At 33.9% G+C, this 20,293-nt stretch overlaps 1 protein-coding gene across 1 annotated transcript in view; it reads left to right on the top strand.

Moving 5' to 3' along the window:
- Positions 1–19,765, top strand: part of LOC134533015 (receptor-type tyrosine-protein phosphatase kappa) — a 288,290-nt gene extending 268,525 nt beyond the window's left edge. The window contains exons 13-16 of the mRNA XM_063370148.1: positions 686–814; positions 13,533–13,720; positions 14,887–15,022; positions 19,475–19,765. Of these exons, the coding sequence (XP_063226218.1) occupies positions 686–814; positions 13,533–13,720; positions 14,887–15,022; positions 19,475–19,555 (534 nt within the window). The 3' untranslated portion in view covers positions 19,556–19,765. The remainder of the gene's footprint in view (positions 1–685; positions 815–13,532; positions 13,721–14,886; positions 15,023–19,474) is intronic.
- Positions 19,766–20,293: the final 528 nt, after the last annotated feature.

Below are 20,293 nucleotides of genomic sequence, written 5' to 3'. Positions count from 1 at the left end.
TATTAAGGGTGGTATTCCAATACGTTCGGGTAAGATAGCACGACATTTTTTGGATACAACTGTAACCTAAATCGCGGGCTGTATTCCAGAACGTGATCAAACAGAATTTAAGCAAAGAAAAAAATCGGCAACTGTTTTATTAAACGATGCCCTGCGCGAGATTATAAACTGGTTTCAACGCATTCTATCGGTCATTTTGCAATCATCGATACAATTGTTACAGAAAATATACTAGCGGTAGCAGCACCATCGCACAAATATAGAACCATTTTTTTTTTTAATTTTCTCAATTACTTTTTAATTTGTGATAATTTCTTGTTGTGACCACTCAAGTGTACAAAATGTATTCCATGATAGTTTCTCCACCATAAAGTTTCATTTGACACACCACCACGCTTGGTACGTCCCCTGATGGTCACAAAAATGACTATATACGAGTTAATGGTGCGAGATACGGGTCCGCCAGCTGGACGTAGTCAACGAAAAAGTGAGCTCCGCGCATGCGCGGAATTTGGGATACAGCTCGGCAAAGATAGGACAAAAAAAAATCCTTTCCCTAAAAATAAGAGTTCTTACATGTCCTATTGTGCACTGGAAATACGGTTAGGGAAAAGGTGCAGCATATTCAATACCTGCGTCTTGGAATACCAGTCTAAGTGGTACTTGTTTTTTTTCCTCCCCCCAGCAAAACTTCCCGTCGTTCTGGCCCGAGGGTCGACACTCGAAGAAGTACGGCCCCGTCTTCACCATCGACCACATCTCCCACAACCACTACTCCAACATCAAGACGTGGGTGTTCAGGATAAACAAGAAGGTACTGAGCTGCCTCCGCCGATGTAGACCGTGACCTCGCTCTTCCCGGAAATGCGCGGTTGAAAGCCACAACCACTACCCGAACAGTTCCGAAGTTTACCGAAGTAAAAGTGAGGTTAGGTTCGATCAGTGTAATAAATAATGTTCTTTATTTTTTTTTTTCCGGAACGATATATTAGGTTAGGTTACCGTACCTAAAACAAAAGTTCGGTTAGGTAAAATACTATATGACAGTAAAATATATAATGTTTTTTTTTCCTTCGCAAGTGATCGGAAAACTTCGGACAACTTCGGAACTGTTCGGGTGTGGCTCTCATCCCTGTGAACTGTAGGCTTCCCGAACTGTTGAGAGTGAACCCGAGCACACCGGCGGTCGTTTCCTTCAGAGATGCGTTACTTCTAATTGACGTTTCGCATTGCCTAACGCAGGGAGGTAATATTCTGTGGACTGAGTGTCGGATGTAAATAAGGGGAAGTTTAAAAGTACTTAAGAATAATTTACAGTAAGAAATTATCCTGTCCTAAAAATATTACTGTGTATACAAATGTAAAAGGTAGTAATTGTCGTTAACCATCCAAAATTACACTGGTACACACATAATCATGTTTCTTGAAAACAGGACTAATTCGTACGGTTAATTCTTAAGTATTTAATCGTTAACTAGCCCTAAGATTTACTTAAATGGAGTGAGACACCCTCACAGTTCCGAGCATATCAAATTCAGCCGCTCGCTCTTGCAGCTCCGTGGCCGAAAAAAAAAAAAAAAAAAAAACACAATTATTTTGCGTTTTACGAATTTCTTAAAAGTCACTCACTTAATAAAACCATTCTTTAATCTTAGTTGCAATATTCTAAACTTGCAGAAACTTACCTACTGAAGAAAAAAATAAAGAACTAAATTTTCCTAGAATTTTGATAAAGATTTGACGTATTTTTTTTTATAAATTTGACTTAAACCAAATACTGTAGAAGACAACGTAGGAAACTTAGGCCTGTTGACATGGGCGAAACACGAGACGCTCTACTGCAGCGCTCCTAGCGTCGTGAGCTGTAAGCATAAGCGCTAAATTCAAATTTGTGTGTATACGTTTTAATGGGTGACTTAGACTGTGAGGGTAAAAAATAAATCCTCCATGACTTAACTGTTCCTTTACTGAAAATAATGCTTCTACGTATTTTTCGTATTACTCTTAAGTTCTAAAAATTTATTCATGTTTCAATATTATTTATATATATAAAATAAATAGCAATTTATGTTTAATAGAAATCTAAAAATATTTTACATGCAACATTGTTTAAAACGCTACGTATTGTTCATGCGGCCAGGATTTCTTAGAATCACTTGTCTCGCGGATTTTCGAGGACTTTCCTATACCAACATACTAAAATTTTGATTAACTTAACAAATCTTTTCATTTTAAACGACAAAAAATAATCCTGTCCATCTCAATGCTAATGAGTGTTAGGTATCCTATAAATTGTGAACGCACTCTGGTTAGCAAAACAAGCCAAAGGTACATGAAAGCTTATGCTAGAAGCTTTTTTTTTTTAATATATTGAAAGTAACTCGTAGGAAAACCAACTTAAAAGTGTCATCATGTAGTAAGTGTTGCTAAACAAACATGATAGAAACATAATCATAAATCCCATTATGACCACAAATTGTTTGCTAACTAGAGGGGATGTGGTCGTTCTCATTTTGACTTACATTATAAATGCGACTTAGATTTCACATAAACGCTCCCTAACTTCTTAAATACTTTGCCTAATAAGAGTAAAAATGTATTAAAAACGACAGTAAAAACAGTTTTAAAATAAACACACAGGATAAAATACTACATAGATTATATATTAATTAAACAGGTCCTTATTAGTCAAATGTACATAGAACAAACGGCAGAGACGAACATAAGAACACCAAAGTTGAACCAATAATTTAATTCGCAATAAGTACAAATAAGTATAATAAATATGTGTTACTGAAAAAATAAATAAATAAGACACATTGTGACCCAAATGATGATCGCGTGAAAGAAACCTTGATAAGTAATAAGAAATAGAAAAATACTGCAATGCAAACACAACAAAAACAAACAGTAAAAGTAAATTTGATGTAAAAACTTCTCGGCTCTGTAGTGTGCGGTGTGATATCTAGCCACAACGGTCTCTCGGAATGCCCTCTCCAGAGTGGTCGAGGTGGGCTCACTATGACATCAAAGATATGCTTCTTTTTTAAAAATTTTTCATCATAAAATGGTTCTATAAGTGCTTAATAAATGATGCAGCATTCACATAGGATAATGCGTTTTGCCTTATGAGCCTTTGCACGACTATACACATCTGATTGATATAAAATATGTCTGGTCAAAAATGAATGCCATCACATTTGCCATATTTTCTATAACATTTTCAACTACCACATGTCTTGACTGTAACAACTAGTTGCCATCGCAAAATTTTGGATGAGATTAAAAAAAATTGAAATGTTTTTGTGACTAATGGTTATTATTTTTCAGGAAATGGATTCCCAAATAAAAAAGTGAACTATTTGTTTCTAATTAGTTTATGAGCTAGAATATGGGTACCTTTTTTTTACTGTTTACAGTAAGTTTTAAAACACATAATTAGTTCTAAGAAAAAAAAATCAGCGTCTTTCGCAGGCGAGAAGTGTGGTCATTAATATAAAGATTCGTGTTCAAAACAATGGATTGGACACAGCTGGGAACTGATCCTTAATGCATATGTCTATAACATATTCAAAATAGTAAACATTTCAAAAGAAACAAAATAAACGTGCCTTGGGTGATTGCCAAGGTCGTAGCTGACTTAATGCGGATCTTTTTCAGACTGCTGTTTGAATAAGTAAGCAGTGCAATTAATATTTCTTGCATTTCCAATGGGCGAGTGAGCATTCCTGGGAGCCATATCCCCTCTGCAACCTTATTGTAATGTAGATGATCTTCCTGCTCCATTGTTTGCATACAACAGCTGGGATATGAGAAACGACTGGTCCGCACAGCTTACGTCTGTTTTTCACTGTGCACTGTTGTATATTGGTTTTATTATTTCATTGTTTCATTAAAACTGCGCTGCTTTCTAAACTAATACTAGGAGTGAGTGCTAGCTCTATCCTAAAAGATTCTATCCCTTGACATGTTGACAAGCCTGTAGTCAGTAGCAATCTAAATTTTAATATTTGAAATTGTGTTTAAAAATATAGAATCTCCTACATTGCACATATGTAGACCATTTAACCACACATGAAAGCCTTTTACAGTGCAAATAATTCTAATGAGAGTTGATAGAGGCACTAATAACAATTAAATTTATCGTTAATCCAGTTATTTCTTTATTAATGTGTAAAATAACCAGGTAGCTTGATTTTTAACCGGTTTTCTGACACAAATAATTACGTGGTAAAATTACTTATTTTTAAATAAGAAAAGCTAAATTATGTGAGCATAGTTGTAATACAATAGTTATTTTGGCAGGTACTAAAACAGAATTTCGTGACTTTTAAAATTAATTATTTGGGCAGCACTCACTTCTGACATAAAGCTATGCTGTGCATGAGAACGCAATATAACACTTTACTTCTCGTTATTTATAACGTTGATGTATTTCGTGTGTTATGCATGCTTAAATATTAACGAAGAGTAATCTGCACTCCATTGACTTACAAGCTAATTTTGTTTCCGAGTTTGTAATCAGCATGAAATAAATCTGAAACAGTGCTTATCATATTAAATTTTTTTTTTTAAATTTGAAGCAAATGGTTATAAATAAAGAAACTTGCTTACGTCTATCCGAGATAGCAACTAAAAATTATCTGAAGTGAAAATTTTACTCAACACCTTTGTAGTAATCATCACACTGCAAAATTATCATAACACCAATGATACAATAAATGACAATTTAACGCATATGTTTCTACATACTTGGCTCAGTTTAAATCAAATATATACTTTTTAGATGTACGTTAAGAAATTCGTAAATTTTTTAAAATTGTAAATGACATAATTCAACTTCATACAAAAAAATTATGTAAAAAAAATGAGATTATATTGGCTTTGGAATTTGAATTCAAAAGACCAACAAAATAATTTATACAAAACTTTGTGGAGCGTAAACCAGTTAAGCGTTTAGTATGCATTATTACCTGCGGACGCTGACACGTGTTTTAATCTCCAAATACTAACTAAACTCATGCTGCTTATAATTCATTTGCTGTAATATTTCTTATTCATTTGTTGTAATAAATAAAAATTTTCAGACTATATATCATTACAGTGTGAGATTTCTAGTTAAATCATTAGTACGCTGAAACGTTTTCATATGTAGATGACAAACATTTGACTTGTTCCTGTTATTAGCTAGATGATAGACTAGAGCATGTTGAGGCCCTTTGGTTTTCACTGAATGATTCACTAAAGTCACACCTCACTGTGATGCACCTGCACATGGTGCATGGTTCACCATAGTTTATATTGTCACCTTGCTCACATTTATTGCTGCACAAAATTCAACGTTATTTTTCGGTTATTTTTCATGAAAAAAAATGGTTGACCATTGCGTACGTGCGTTGTTTGATGCAATATAGTAACAACTTCCTATGTATCTAAGTTAAGCGTATGACAGGACGTTTTAGTTAAGTTAGCTTTAAGTGGTATGCTTGGTGGGAATCAGTTTACATGCTAATTTGAGACACGGCTTCACACATCATATGGGATCATTTTTTGGTTAATTTGACTCTACGAAGAAATACTGCGGAAAAAAGACTAAAGAAGTAATGTTCTATGCATTACTCAGCTATGGGCACACAGACACAAACTAATAGTGTGAGACCATCACGCTAAAAGTCAGGATATTTTTTTATCATATATATTTGCCTTAAATTTTACGAAAACCATATAACTTTTAAACATATAGTGACAATCTCTAGACATAGTTTAAATTGGTGGTAAGGAATGCCAAAACAATCCATTTTTGTAAAGTAACTCGTGTCCATAAATGTATATAGCCCTGAAAAGTTGTAGGTACTTTATATTTGCGAACTAATGTTGGCACCTGTAACTTGGCAGGGTTATGTTTCTGGATTTTTTTAAACAAAATTGGCTTAGTTTTGGCATTGCCTGCCGCACATTAAATTTATGTACAGCAATTTCCGAACATCGGTGTGAATTAAAGTTTCATTTAAATGAAGGAAAAAATTAATTGTTAAGCCTTGGTTAGGTATTAGTTTAAAAGCAAATAATTGCCAATTTTGATATTTCACTGTAACGCAACTCATGTTTTCCGTGTTGCCGATATGACATAACGTCTCAAATCTTTCTGCCACTGAGCAATATTTGCCCTGTTGTTGCTAAACGGCAGTGACTCTGGCAACGTGCACTTAAGAGAATTTTTATGATTTTTATGATTTTTCGAGCATAATTTACCGCAGCAGCTCACTATACATTTCATTATATTATTTTAATTCCTAAAGTCGCAGCAATTATACGTTTGGGCAATATCGTGATGATTGCTTTGTTCGATTGGTTTAATGCCGTGGAATGATTTTCCATTACTCTTACTTGTAAACTTTATAATTTTTAAAAATTACCACGTTATAATGAGTCATTCACTATTCGGTGCTGTAAAAAAATATCTTCACCGCCATTTCAGATAATTCTATGAACCTTTGTTAAGTGTAGGCGTTTTGGTTAGAAACAGCACTACACATTTCTGCACAAGTTTCACCAAATGTTTTTTCGCATGATATGATGAGCACTGTTTCGTGTGACGCTGGTCACGAAAAACATTGCGCAATGTATTCCAACATGGTCATAGCATTTTAAATGTAATGAGATTTCTATGAATTTCGTTCAAGTGTGTAAGTTAAAATAAGCTGGCACTAAATTAACTGCAAATATTTTCGCACCAACTCTCGTAAAAAAACTGTACGAAATCCACATATTAAAATAACTATTTCTAAAGTTATTAAAAACAATTTTTTTTATTTACGAAAATAAAAAATAATAATAATCCTTATTCCTTTAAGACAAATGTGGTTAGTGAAGTTTTAGATTGAAGTTCTTTTCGGACTTCATATGAAAGAAATCTATTATTTGTTTTAATTTATGTTACTTCTGTATCACATAACAATATTTTTTTATTTAGATTTTCTCGATATTGACACAGATAAAAGATTCTAAAAACTTTTTGTTGAACGTTTTATTCAAACAATTATTTTTTTAACAATATTATTTATTTATATGAAGTTGTATATGGTATGGGACATGTATAATTCATAATACATTTATACAATATACAACTTCTAGATTCAAAACACAAAAAAATATTGAAATAAAATGCATATATAAAACACAATTTGTACCTTTTTTTTAGCATCTCTCTAAAGAATTGAATGCTAAAGATTTTTTTTATTCAGAAAATTTATTATTTTAACTTTGATTATTTTTTGTTGTGTTTAGTTCTTATAATGGATTTATGTGCCAGATTATTCACTTGAACAATTTTCTGATTTATGCTATCTTTTTTTGTCCTTTCTTGTTGACCGTTTAAACTCTCGCTTTTTTTTTTCACCGGTAAGATTTATTTATTTCTCGCCACGCTGCGTAACGGCTTCCATTGTTCCATCCGAGCGTCGAAAGCTTGCTGCGTTGAGCTGGGTCTCGTTGGAATCCTTGCGCAACTGGGTCGTCGCTCTGAGCTGTCTGTTTGTCTGTGCCGGCCGGTCTGTGTGTTCTTTAACTGCATGGTTTGTGTATAGGACAGTAAGCAATCTCACAGCCGGTGCGTACACGTTCCAGGTGACGATCACCGCAAGGTGAGTCGGAGCTGACCTCGAGTACCTACCTCCTTCCCCCCCCCCCCTCTCACACCTTCCCAAACACACACACGCACACACACACGCACACACACGCACACCCCACCCGCCATGCTTGGAGCCGGCATCGCACGATGGAAGGTTTGACACAGGCTCCGCTAGAAGCTTCCAGCAAAAACTGCTGAGCCAAGCTTCCATGGCTGCAGGTACGGATGTTTCCGCGAAAGAAACCATCACACGTGGAATTGTCACTGGTGTAGGTACGCCTAGCTTTTGCGAATGGCTTTGTTGTGATAGTTAATACGTTTTTTGTATTGTTAATAAATGGATGTGTCGCATAATAAAGTAACTTCTTGACGTGTTCACCGAGTTTAAAATCAATAATCAAGTAATTCAATCCCTCCTAAAAAAATAACCATTTTTAACACTAGGGGCACACTAACTTTTCATTCCGATTGGATAAAATTTCCACCTTCTACAAAACCTTTCACAGAAATTCGAAAACGACCGATTGCGAAAACTTCCATGAAAACGGCCATTGCTCCTGTTAATTCTTCCACAGAACTACCCATACCTGCTGCCATGTAAAACCTTCCATGGAAACTTCTATCGTGTGATAGGGCCTTTAAACAAAGGTATAAGAACTCCTTTCAAAAGCATGAGGCAACCTAAACTTCAGACGAATGACTCTTTTCATATTGTGCATTTGGAGAGACAGTTTATTACTCAAAACTGTAGGAGCTTGTAGCATATTACGATATAATTATCCTTTGCTATTAGGAAATACATCAGTTGGGATTCCCCATATTCTCAAACATAAATGTTGTATCATAAACCCTTTTGTGCGGGAGAGTTTGGAAACATATGACGCCATATTGGTTCGAATATTTAAAAATTTATAATGACGTAACATTATTTTTATCATTAAATAATTAATTTTACCTTCTCTGAGACAGAGATAACACATCATATTTTCAAATAGTTTTATTAATTATTTTTATTTCACTTGTAGTAACTCCTAAAAAAATTAATTAAATAGTAAACGGGATGAACAAATTTTAAGTAGACAGTCACTACTTCTTCAGACATCTTCCTAAATTATAAAATATTATTTAACGAAGCCAAATTTTGAAGACTAGGTTATAGATAAAAGTTGTTCCAAAAGACTTTTGTGAATTATATGGCGCCTTTCGGTTTCAGACTCTAAAGACAGCATTTATATACCGTATAGTTCTCAATGTGAAAAATATTTTACAGAAAACAAGACTTAATGCGGTATCTTAGAGCTATGAAGAATATTGGTGTTTGGATACAATTTTAATGTGTTTAACGATAATATTTTGCATCTAAAATTATGTTTAGTTATGTTCTTACGTAGCATCCTAACATAGTGAAGATCCAGTTAACCTACAAAATTAACTATTCAATCAATTTCCAAACTTGACTAAATTCACTATATCAACTACTACAAACAGGACAAACTTTTGTTGATTTACTATCCACGTCTTCGTATACCTACTTAACCTTAATGATAATAATTACATTATTATATACTGTTACTTTTAAATCTTTTTTATTTTATTTTATTTGAGGTTACTGAAGTTACTGAAGTTTATCAATATTAAGTGTAATTTTGAAGAAAAAAAAGCATTTCTGTTTATTTCCTACTACTACCTTAATTATCAGTATTATATTATATTTTGGTGTTAGTGCTTGTTTTTAGCATTTGGTTATTATGTATTATCCTTCAAATATAAACAATGGTTTTCACTTTATAAAAATAATTAAAATAATTTCAATGGTTATAAATTTTGTACAAATTTAAATATTCGCATGTTATAAATGTTTCTGTTGAATTTGCTGATGGTATTATTTTGCTGATGTTTTACAGTCTGTTGTTATAATATTTTGAACATAATAGAGAAAATAATTTTTAAAACTAACCTTTCTTAGCCTTTCTCTACTCGCTATTGCTTCCATGTCACTTATACGGTTTCCTGTATACTGCTTCACTTGTATGTAGTTTTTAATCTCAAATGTCAATAAATTTTCGGCAAAGAAGGCTGTTAACCATGTATGTTTCATGCTGCAATAGTATCTGAGTGACTGGTACTAAGCAATGAAATTTTTGCTAAATTACAAGAATAAACTAAAGTTTGAATGTGAACGAAGAAGGGATTGACTAAAAAATCTGTTCCGTGTTCCGTCACCATAGAAACGGTATGAAAATGTGCACAGGTAATTAAAACTGGTGTACTAACGTATAGATCTAGAAAAAAAAATAGAATAGCTTTCTAATCATTACTTATATAATAGCATAAGAATTATTCACGTGCCTTCAACATGATACAAACATGTGGATTTATATTCAAACAAAAAATTTGTATTGCTCTTATTTGTAAAGTATTTTAAAAACTTTCATTGTCTAAATTTTACTACCGTTTTTACATATTTTATCCTTAGGCTTCTTTTTTACTCTTGATGTCTTTGAAGAAGCTTTTAACTTTTAAACTAATTTTTTGTATATTTATAAAAATTGATATCTTAAACAATTTTAAATTCGCGTAATGTTTGGAATAAAAACGAGCTGTTGCCCTTTTTTGCATAATAATAGCCTATCCATAAATAAAATTAATACAGCATATTACTGAAACTTTTCAGGCTTGGTGTGATAATTATATTTTAGAGTTTAGCAATAAACAAAAAAAAGTCTGCATAAATTTATCCAAGAGAATTCCAAGTGTCCCATAAAAGAATGTCAATGATTACGAAAATGGAGAGTTTCTAGTATTATGTTTGAAATAGTTATATATAAGTAAACATGCAGTATATATACATATATATACACGTACAGTTCCCACAAAAATGCTTACTTAAAAATCTAACAGATAAACGCTATATTTTATCCTTAATTTCATTAAAATATCATCAATTAAAAACTTTAAAATTATGATGTATATTTTCTTGTGGGTATATATTAATATTTAAATAAAAAGAGTTTGCTTGTAAGAAATAAACTGAAAAACTAGTGGATCGATTTAAATGCTTTCACTTTTATGAAGCTACATTATTTCAGATGGACATAGGATCTTTTTCATTTTTTTTTTTTTTTTTTTTTAAAGATTCGTCTTCGCATAAGATGTAGCAACATTTCCAACTTAAGACGGAGAAAAATACCAAATTGACTGCTTTCTTGACATATGTTGACCAAACCTATTCAGATAACAAAATAACAACGTCGCACTGAAACTGCTGCGTTTTTATTGATATATGAAACGGATTAGAAATAATTACAATTATTTTGCTTTCAAATTATTAATAGAAATAAATTAAAATATATTTAAGTTTCGTAAAGTATAAATGTTATTAAATTAAAAACTGAAATGAATACCCATTATTCAATATTAATACAAACATGTGTATTAAAGTAGTTATTTAACTTAGTAAAATAATCAAAATAAATTTTATTTATAAATTAAATCAATAAATACGCTGAATGTTTATTGAAATTTATTAATTTTAATTATTTAATAGTTATAATGTAGTAATTTATAATGCAAATAAATTATACATACTGGAACATAACCTCACAAACACTCCCATGAAAACGGACAGGAGACTATTAAACCTTCCACGGACACTCCCTGCCAGCGACAATGAAAGCCTACAAACAACCGTACATTGTTAGGTATACGATAACATAACCTTAGTTATATCAACATACTTGAAAAAAAAAACACTTGAAAAAGTTTATAAACACAATTTGTATCACTAATATTCACAGTAAATAAATGTTTTTAATGATATGGTTCAGTATTAAATTTTAATCACTAAAATATATGATTTAAAAGCACACATATCATTTTTATATGTATTGATCTTTTTTGTATGAAGCTTTTGTCATCCCGTAAAAATTTCTTTGCATGGTTCATGCGCATCTAAATAATCACGTATTTTTTTGCACTTAAAGAAGTATGGCTTCAAAAAAAAATAACTTAAAATCTGGAACGATATAATAATCTACTCCAGACCACACCAGACTTTGAAGTAAGTTAGATATTTTTTGTCAAATTTTGTAACTCCATATTTTTTTAGTGTATAATTTTTTCCCGTTGCTTTATGAATGCGTTAAAAAAGCCTTTGAAGTAGTAATTTTTTTGTATAATATCTTAGCTCTGTTATACTACCTTTGGTGGGGATAATCTCGTAAATTCGACGGAAGTAAAGGAACGGAAATGTGTGACAACCACGGTGCTGCCATCTGTAACGGATGGCGCGAGCCAAAGTTCGTAAATGCAAAGGGAAATTTTAAAGTATTAAAAGTTTAGTGAATTTTAACAAATTTCAACAAAATTCCTTGTTGAAAATCGGTATTTTAAATAACTTTTTTTTATTTTTCGCTTTTAACGTAGAAATTTTACTATACATTTTAAATTTTCGCTCTGAAAATCGAATGATTCGACAGCCAACTTAGCTGCCCCGGCAGCGAGTTCTATCGGTCGGTTGGAAACTAAGTGTGATTCGCGTCCAGAGATGTGATTGAAAACGCAATTCGTGTATAGTTATCACGCTCGGCATTTATTCAAAGAATTATCACGTTAAATTTTTTGGTGCCCGAGTTTTCGTATCATAAGTGTATTATTTGCAGCTAGAGAACACGAGAATTCTGCTCGTTGTCGAGGTCAGAAGTTAATAAAGCTCTGGCGAGTTGCCAGGTACAACCAAACTGCGAGGTATTCCGCACCACACGTTAAACTCTCCGTACACCCGCATGGGAAGCCTACAACTCACGTAGTTTCGGTAACCCTACCACGTTCGTGCAACTTCCGGATTTCTCTCAAAAATTGAAATTTAAAAAAAAATCGAAGGGTTAGGTTAGGTTAGGTCAGTCACAACATGCTTGTTTTAATTGGAAACTTCTGATTTAGTGGCTGAAGTGGCGTTGATACCAAAACGCAAAAAACTTCGGAAATCTTCGGAAATTCTTGCAGGGGACCGAAACTACGTGAGTTGTAGTCTTCCTCCACCCGCATCTCCCGCGTGACACTGCTGCTACGTTCCCCGTCCCACAAGAGTCTAGCGGCAGCAATGCTACTTCCTGCAACTGGCTGCAAATGCCGAGCCTTTCCGAAGTTGGCCGATCGGGAGCGCCTACCCCCTGGATGTTTTTTATTTTTACGCGCGCGTTTTTTCTCTCCAGTATAAAAAAGCCACATAGACTGTTTTGTGGATGGTTGGTTATATTAGGTGTATAGCTACATTAAAAATACTGTAAAATCATTTTATGGTTGCTTAACAAATAACTTTTTAATATGTAGCTATCCAGCGCCAGGAAACAGTTTAAATGATTTCATAGTATCTTTAATGTAGCTATCCCAACCAAATCAACCGTCCACAATGTTTTAAAGTATTTATAATGTAGCTAACCTAACCTAATTGACCATTAGTTATCATGTCCTTACCTGAAAATTACAAGTTGCGTAAAATTTCAAGGGAATATGAGGCGTCCCGAGAATATTTGGGAAGACAAAGACTTCCTTATACAAATCCACGAAGTACGTTTCTACAATTAGGTATTTTCCTCTAAAAACAATTACAAATACCGTTGACTTGATTATGGTCTTTCCTTTTAACAAAAAAAAAAACGAAGATGACGATCGGACGTTTTGCTCTCTCGTCAGTGAAAAGAAGGCTTCCCGTTGCGGGATCGCGCCGCCGGCCCCGGAACGAGCGTGAGTGGCGCGGCATTTGCAGCCAGTTGCAGGAAGTAGCATTGCTGCCGCTAGACACTGTCTTGTCCCCGTCCCCAGGCGCACTGACTGTTGCTCGCCCGGACGCGCGAACGTGAGGCTCGAGGGTCGTGTGTCGGCTATCCCCTCCCCTCCGCAGATCGTGTCGCTGACGGAGCTGATGGCGGGCGTGAAGGCTCCCCCCAGGACGGTGCAGCTGTTCCAGCTCACGTGCTGGCCCATGGGGCACAAGGTGCCCACGTCCACCAACTCGCTGGTCGAGCTCATGAACATGGTGGAGCGCTGGAGGCAGCGCACCGACTACGGCCCGGTCACCGTCGTCTCGCCGTGAGTATGCGCCGCTGCACTTAACGCCGAGACGCGCCATATTGGATTCAGCAGCCCTTGAGTGTTACCAGATAATCATCCGTTTAAAATTATTTACCCATATTACAGTTTTATTTTAATGGTAATAGGCGTACTTAAAAATTTCAATAATATATTTAATGGATGTTGTAATATTATACTTAGGCTTGATGTTTAATCGAATCTCCTTAAATATATTTTAAGATTATTGTATTTATTCCTAGTTGTAGTTTTTTATACTCAAAGTGGTAAATTTTATTCTAATTTTGTAAACTTTATTTAATCGTTTCAATTGTTAGTGTTTATTTAAAGGTTGAAACATTGTTTGGAAAGTTTTAGTAACGAGTTTAAGGTTTTTTTTTTTTGCGGTTGTAGTGATTAATTCAAGGTCGAATATTTATTTCCATGTTAGAATATTTATTTACAGGTTTTTATATTTAATTATCGATACTATTATCTATTTCAAGTTTATAGCTTTTAATAAAAAAAATTTTTCCAAAATTTTAGTAGTTATTAAAAAAAACAAGAAATTATTAAGGTATTTTATGATTGATTTTATCATTCAGTATTTGTTCTTAGGTTGAAAAATTAATTTCATGTTTTTTTTTTAAGTTTATAGGTTTTATTTTAGAGATTATCTACAGGTTTTGTTGTAGTATTTATTTAATGATAACAGTATTAATTTGGTGTTTGTCGCTTTTATTTTACTGTTAGTAGTATAATTTGGTCGGTCCGGGCACATGCTGAAAGTCTGTGAAGCAATGGTGCCGATCCGCCATATTTGATTATGACGTCACGTTGGCTATCCGGGATCACCTTGACATATCGTATCAAGTCTGGCGATTTTTTTGACAAATTTCGAAGTCCCCGGGGGTCATCCAAGATGGCCGCCGCGACGTCAGCATCCAAGATCGCGGATGTGCAAGTCCCCGGGGGTCATCTAAGATGGCCGCCGCGATGTCAGAATCCAAGACCGCGGATTTGCAAGTCCCGGGGTCATCCAAGATGGCCGCCGTGACGTCAGCATCCCAGACCCGCGGACGGGCGCCTAGCACCGCAGCCTGCGGGCAGTATCGCGGAGATGTACGTGTGGGGAGGTGTGTGGAGTGTTCGCCAGCCGGCAGGAAGGGGTCGCGGTATGTCTGCAGGGACGGCTGCAGCCGCGCCGGGGTGTACTGCGCGGCGAACGCGTGCATCGAGCAGGTGATCCAGCACGGCGAGGTGGACGTGTTCCAGGCGGTGAAGACCGTGAGGCGCCACCGGCCGCAGCTCGTCGAGAACATGGTGACTGCAGGCGTGCCAACCGCCACGCTGCTCGGGCGCGCGCGTTCCGCTGCGTGATTACCTGCCCGCCCCGGGGGGGGGGGGGGGGGGGGGGGTTCGTTGACCGCACACACCCCTCTCTCGCGGTTTCACTTGAACATTTTGAAACTCTCGCGAAACTATGAAACTCTGTGTCAATTTACATGAAATACCAGTTAATGTACCTTAAACAGTATTTAAGTTTGATTTTTTTAAAGGATTTTTTTATTAAAATTCTTATGGATTTATTCATGCGTTTACATTACTGAATTTAATAAACAAGTATCCTTACAAAATTGTTAAGTATAAGGTAAACAAAATTCATATGATGATCATGTTTGCCCCAATTTTTAATTTAAAAAAAAAAATTAATTTACACACCTAGCCTACTTGTGAAATGTAATAACCACCAAAACCACATATCTACAGATATTTAAAAAAAAGTTTAAAAGATTTTAATTAATTTTTTAATAATTAATTATACCGGCCACGCGTTGCTGTGTCTCAGTCTGGTTAAATGGAAAAGAAAGAAAAGAGAAAGAACACAATTTTTTTTTGTAATTTGTTTGAAGTCAGTACACATATGTAAAGCATCTCTCTCTCTATCTCTGTATATACGTCCCTCTATAATTTTTACTATATTTTCCTCTATAAATAAATTTCTCTCCAATACTCTCTATATATCTCTATAGCTCTCTATTAGTATCTTTCTATATATATCTCTATATCTCTCTATTAGTATCTTTCTACATCACTCTGTATATATATCCCTCCCTCTATCTCTTTATATACTATATATGTATTTCTACCTCTTCCTATCTCTCTACATCTCTCCCTATATATTTATCTCTATATTTATTTATTTTAATATCCTTATCTGTATTATTACAAAACAGAAACCAAATATACACACATTCATTTATATTATATTTTACATATATATACATATATATATATTCTACCTTTTTACCTGTCACAGGTGTGACAAAGTTATATAAAACACGAACGTATTCGAATACAACATTGTAGAAAAATTTCAAAGCTATTGGTGAAGAACCATTGTACAAACAAACATTTAAATTTTTATTTATATATATTGGAGCAAACTTTTGCGATGTATGTACTTCATAATTTTGACTCCTCTTTCATTAATCTGCTTTCCTAACTTTATTGGATTTTATGAGTAATTATCTTTGCAAAAAGTTTTGTTACTATTTAATAAATATAATTTATTTACAAATAGACAATGTTCCTATGTAACAAAATATATAATATAACACTATTACAATTATATTGATTTTTATTTAATAATTTATTTTTAGATAATCCTTTAATTATACTTTAGAAACAAATCATGCAACTTTTAACTAAAATTTAGGATTTATTTTAATATAACAAGTCAAACACAAATCCAGAACACATTTAAAGGTCATCTGCTATTTTAAAAATAATTTATGTACTTTTTTCAATGTATACTCTTTTGAAAATAAAATTAATGGCACCATGGAATAAATAAAACAACTTCATTCATATATAAGTATTAAATATAATCATTTTATAAAAAATAACCTATTTTCATGGACTCTATAATAATATATAAATGGCCTTGTTTTAATTCACAAACTGTATGTGAAATCTTAAATCAGTTAGACTAAAAATATTCCAGATTGATTTAATCATTTAGTGCTATGGGTTGAGTAATAAGTATTTGTATGTTTTAAATATTAAAATAAATTTTTAATAAAATATTTAATTTCTTTTCATATTCACTGTTGTAATGAATAGAAAAAAATAAAGATTTTTTTAAAAATCATTTAGATAGTAAGTTTTTTTATGGGGAATGTGTGCATTCATGGTTTCTAAAATTTTATTTTTAAGATATATAAGTTTGTTAATAACTTTAAATTTATTAATCAAGAAATCATTTTTTTTTCATAACAGCATAGATTTTCTAAGGTTTAATCAGCATCTGAGATAAATTTGTTTATTTTAAAACCATATTCACTTTTTTTCACCTCTTGGGGGTTATTTTTGCTAAATGGTAAAATTGTGGTTGATTGTTTTGGTATATTTATTATTTGTATCTATATTCTTAGGCTTGGTTAGTTTCGGAGATATAATTAATTATTATTAGTAGTATATATTATATATCCTAGATGTAATTAATTAGTTTTTGTTTTAGGATCATAACTGTTGATAAAGCATTTGTATTAATAATAACTTGGCCATTTTAAGCTATTTTGAAATCATGGACATTTGAATGTTATTTTTATTAGTAAAAAGTTTTAGTTATATCGATCATCCTGGAAAAGATACTCCATACCAATAAAAAACATTCTTCACTACTATTCATAATGTGTTCACTTTCTTCAAATCTTAAAATTATATTTCATTTTATTGTGTAATTATTTAGACTAAATTCCTCTAATATATATTGCTATGATAATGCGGCTCAAAATTTTAATTTGTTGTTATCTCTTCATTTTAAAACTGTGCTTTATTTTAAAAAAAACTCTCTGGTTATGTAAAGATATGTAGTTTAATATTTTGAGAAACAGTAAAATAAATTTAATATATTATTTATTTTTAAAAAAATAATATTTTCAAAATTGTTCCAATTTTTTGTTTTTTTACATTTCCTTTGGTGTGTTTGTTATAAATTTGAAAAATTTCTAACTGCAATTTTTTTCATTTGATTTGAATTTTAATGCTTATTTTTTAACTATTGCTTCTTAGATATTTATACAGTTGCCTTAGTAATATTTTTAATCGAAACATTTTTTTAAATTTAACAAAACATTATAATAATTTTTAAAACCAGTTTACTGTGTCAATATGCTTATAAAAAGATGCCGCTAATGGAACTGTATTTAGATACCCTACCGTTCCAGGTAAAACAAAAAATAAAATCTTTGATCCGTTTTTCAGTATAAAGTAAATACTGCAATTTTTCTAATAGAAAAATAATATGGGGGGGAAAAACATAGCTCTAAATATAGGCAAATATTTATGGGTGGAAAAAATGTTCAAAATGCTAAGGGTGATTGGAATGTAATATTTGATAGTGTTTTCTGAATACTTATCTTATAAACCTATTGTATAACAATATAAATAATTATAAAGTTATACATTATTAACCAAAAATAATTTCAAGTAATTATTGTTCAAAAATTAAAATACCTTACTTATAAATTCCATTTTAAGGTAAATAAAATATTTTATAATTTGAATAATAAATATTTACTTAGTTGGATAATTAAATGGTAAGAAATATAAGTTATAAAAAAATAGGTTTCTAATTTTTTTTATGATAGCAAATTTAAAATTATTGGTTTACAATATAATTATGTCATAATACTCTTTGTATATTTACGATGGTTTTCGATGATTAATTTTTTGTCAAAAGTTTATTTTAATTTTGTAAACAGAAATGTTATTTCAGTAAAAAAAAATGGAAATAACAATTTTTTAAAGCAAGGAAAAATACAAATATTATTTTGTAAAAATACAAAATATGTTGCTTTCAAAGTCCACCAGAAAATCTGTGTGCATTTCATATTCTCCTAAGTGTAATTAAATATTTTTAAACAAAATTTAAATAATATTGCCAGATATATGTTTAGTTAAATTAACCCCAGTAATGAGTATAAAATTATTAAAAAAAAATGGAAACATTTATGCATAAGTAAAAATATATGTTCTCATAATGATTTTAAACATTAATATTTAATATGTTCCAATTAATTGAAAGTATATATGTGTAATATGACCTTAACGTGTAAGTGGTATTGATAATGTGGTCACAACATAACATTAAAAATAAGTGCAATCAAATTGCAAAACCTACCTACTTGAATTTTCAAAATAAATTTGAACTCAGTTTTAAAAATACACCTGTTTCAAGAAAAAGGTTGTAAAATTTGCAAAACAAAAGCTAGAAACAGAATTACTGAATACATAAAAATTTTGCGAGTTTAAAATACTGAACCTACAATAAGTATTACAGTTAATTACCGATGCACCAATGCAATACGATTATGTTAGAGTATTTTGTCGTATTTTGTTAAATGTGATCCATCATATATCTCGTCATACATTTTTTCGTGAATATAAACCAGGGGTGGAATTTAAATAACCACCTGGTTCAGGCTGAAGAAATCGCATGGCCATGCGAGGATAATGCTGCATGTACGTTAGCCACAGGTATTATATTACGAGCTTTTCAGTTTATCCTGTAATTTAAATAATTACATTAAAATTTCCCAATGATGCTCGCGTGCCGAACCATGTTCCCGCAATTGTAAGGTATACGTGTTGTTTGTAACTGACTGTAACTCAGGCGACACGCGAAGGTTAGTCGACGTGTCTCACTGTGTTGTTGTAAGTGAATGAGACTGGGTGGCGACTTGTTTGTTATTGGACTGTGTGTTGCAGACCGAGTACAAGTACTGCTACGACCTGGTGCTCCACTACGTCCTCCACTACCTCAACAAGGACATGAAGGAGAAGAAGTGAGGAAGTGAGCAGGAGATGCTCTGGTTCATCGAGTTCGGCCGCGGGACGGCGCTGCCGCAGACTCCGGAGGGACCACCCCAGCAGCACGGCGACCTCGCCGACGCGGCGGGCAAGCTTCCCCCGGGGGCGCGCCACTACCGCTGGAACTGCTGCTCGTGCGAGCTGCTGTCGCCGTGCTGCGAGCGGACCCAGGGAGGCGCGCGGCGGCCCCGGGCCTCGCCGGCCGTCGACCGCTCCCCCCTCGAGCCGGCGGCCGCCCCCGACCTGCCGTCCTTCTCGGGCGAGGTGGTCGCCCCCAGGCGCCGGCCGCCGCCGAGCTCGCTGTACGCGCACCCGCCCCTGCAGCGGTCTCCGGCGCCGCGCCGGGACTGGCGGCCCCCGGCGCCCGAGATAGCGGTCCTCGAGAACGCCGCGAGGTCTCTGCCGCCCGCGGGGAACCAGAGCTCCGCCGCCGTCGAGGTTCGTCAGGGCGCCGCCGCCTCTCGGTCGCTCGACGCCGTCGACGACGACGCCGCCGCCGCCAATCAGATGTGCTTGCCGTGCAGCAAATCTTTCGAATCCTTCCCGAGACTGAAGAACCAAATTTCTCCTAGCAAAGAAGTGGTTGTCACTCAGCAGCTGAATTCTTCTAGCGGTGATTTAGTTAATTATAAAATTAGCACGATAAGCACCAGTGTCCTCTCACAAGACAAGCAGTTGCTCAAAGGTATAAGTTTCCTACCACTGTTGAATACTTGT

Source organism: Bacillus rossius, chromosome 6 (assembly GCF_032445375.1).
Source record: "Bacillus rossius redtenbacheri isolate Brsri chromosome 6, Brsri_v3, whole genome shotgun sequence".
Classification (NCBI taxonomy): Eukaryota; Metazoa; Arthropoda; class Insecta; order Phasmatodea; family Bacillidae; genus Bacillus; species Bacillus rossius.
The sequence above is the reverse complement of the archived record's forward strand: the minus strand, read 5'-3'. Positions and strand labels throughout refer to the sequence as shown.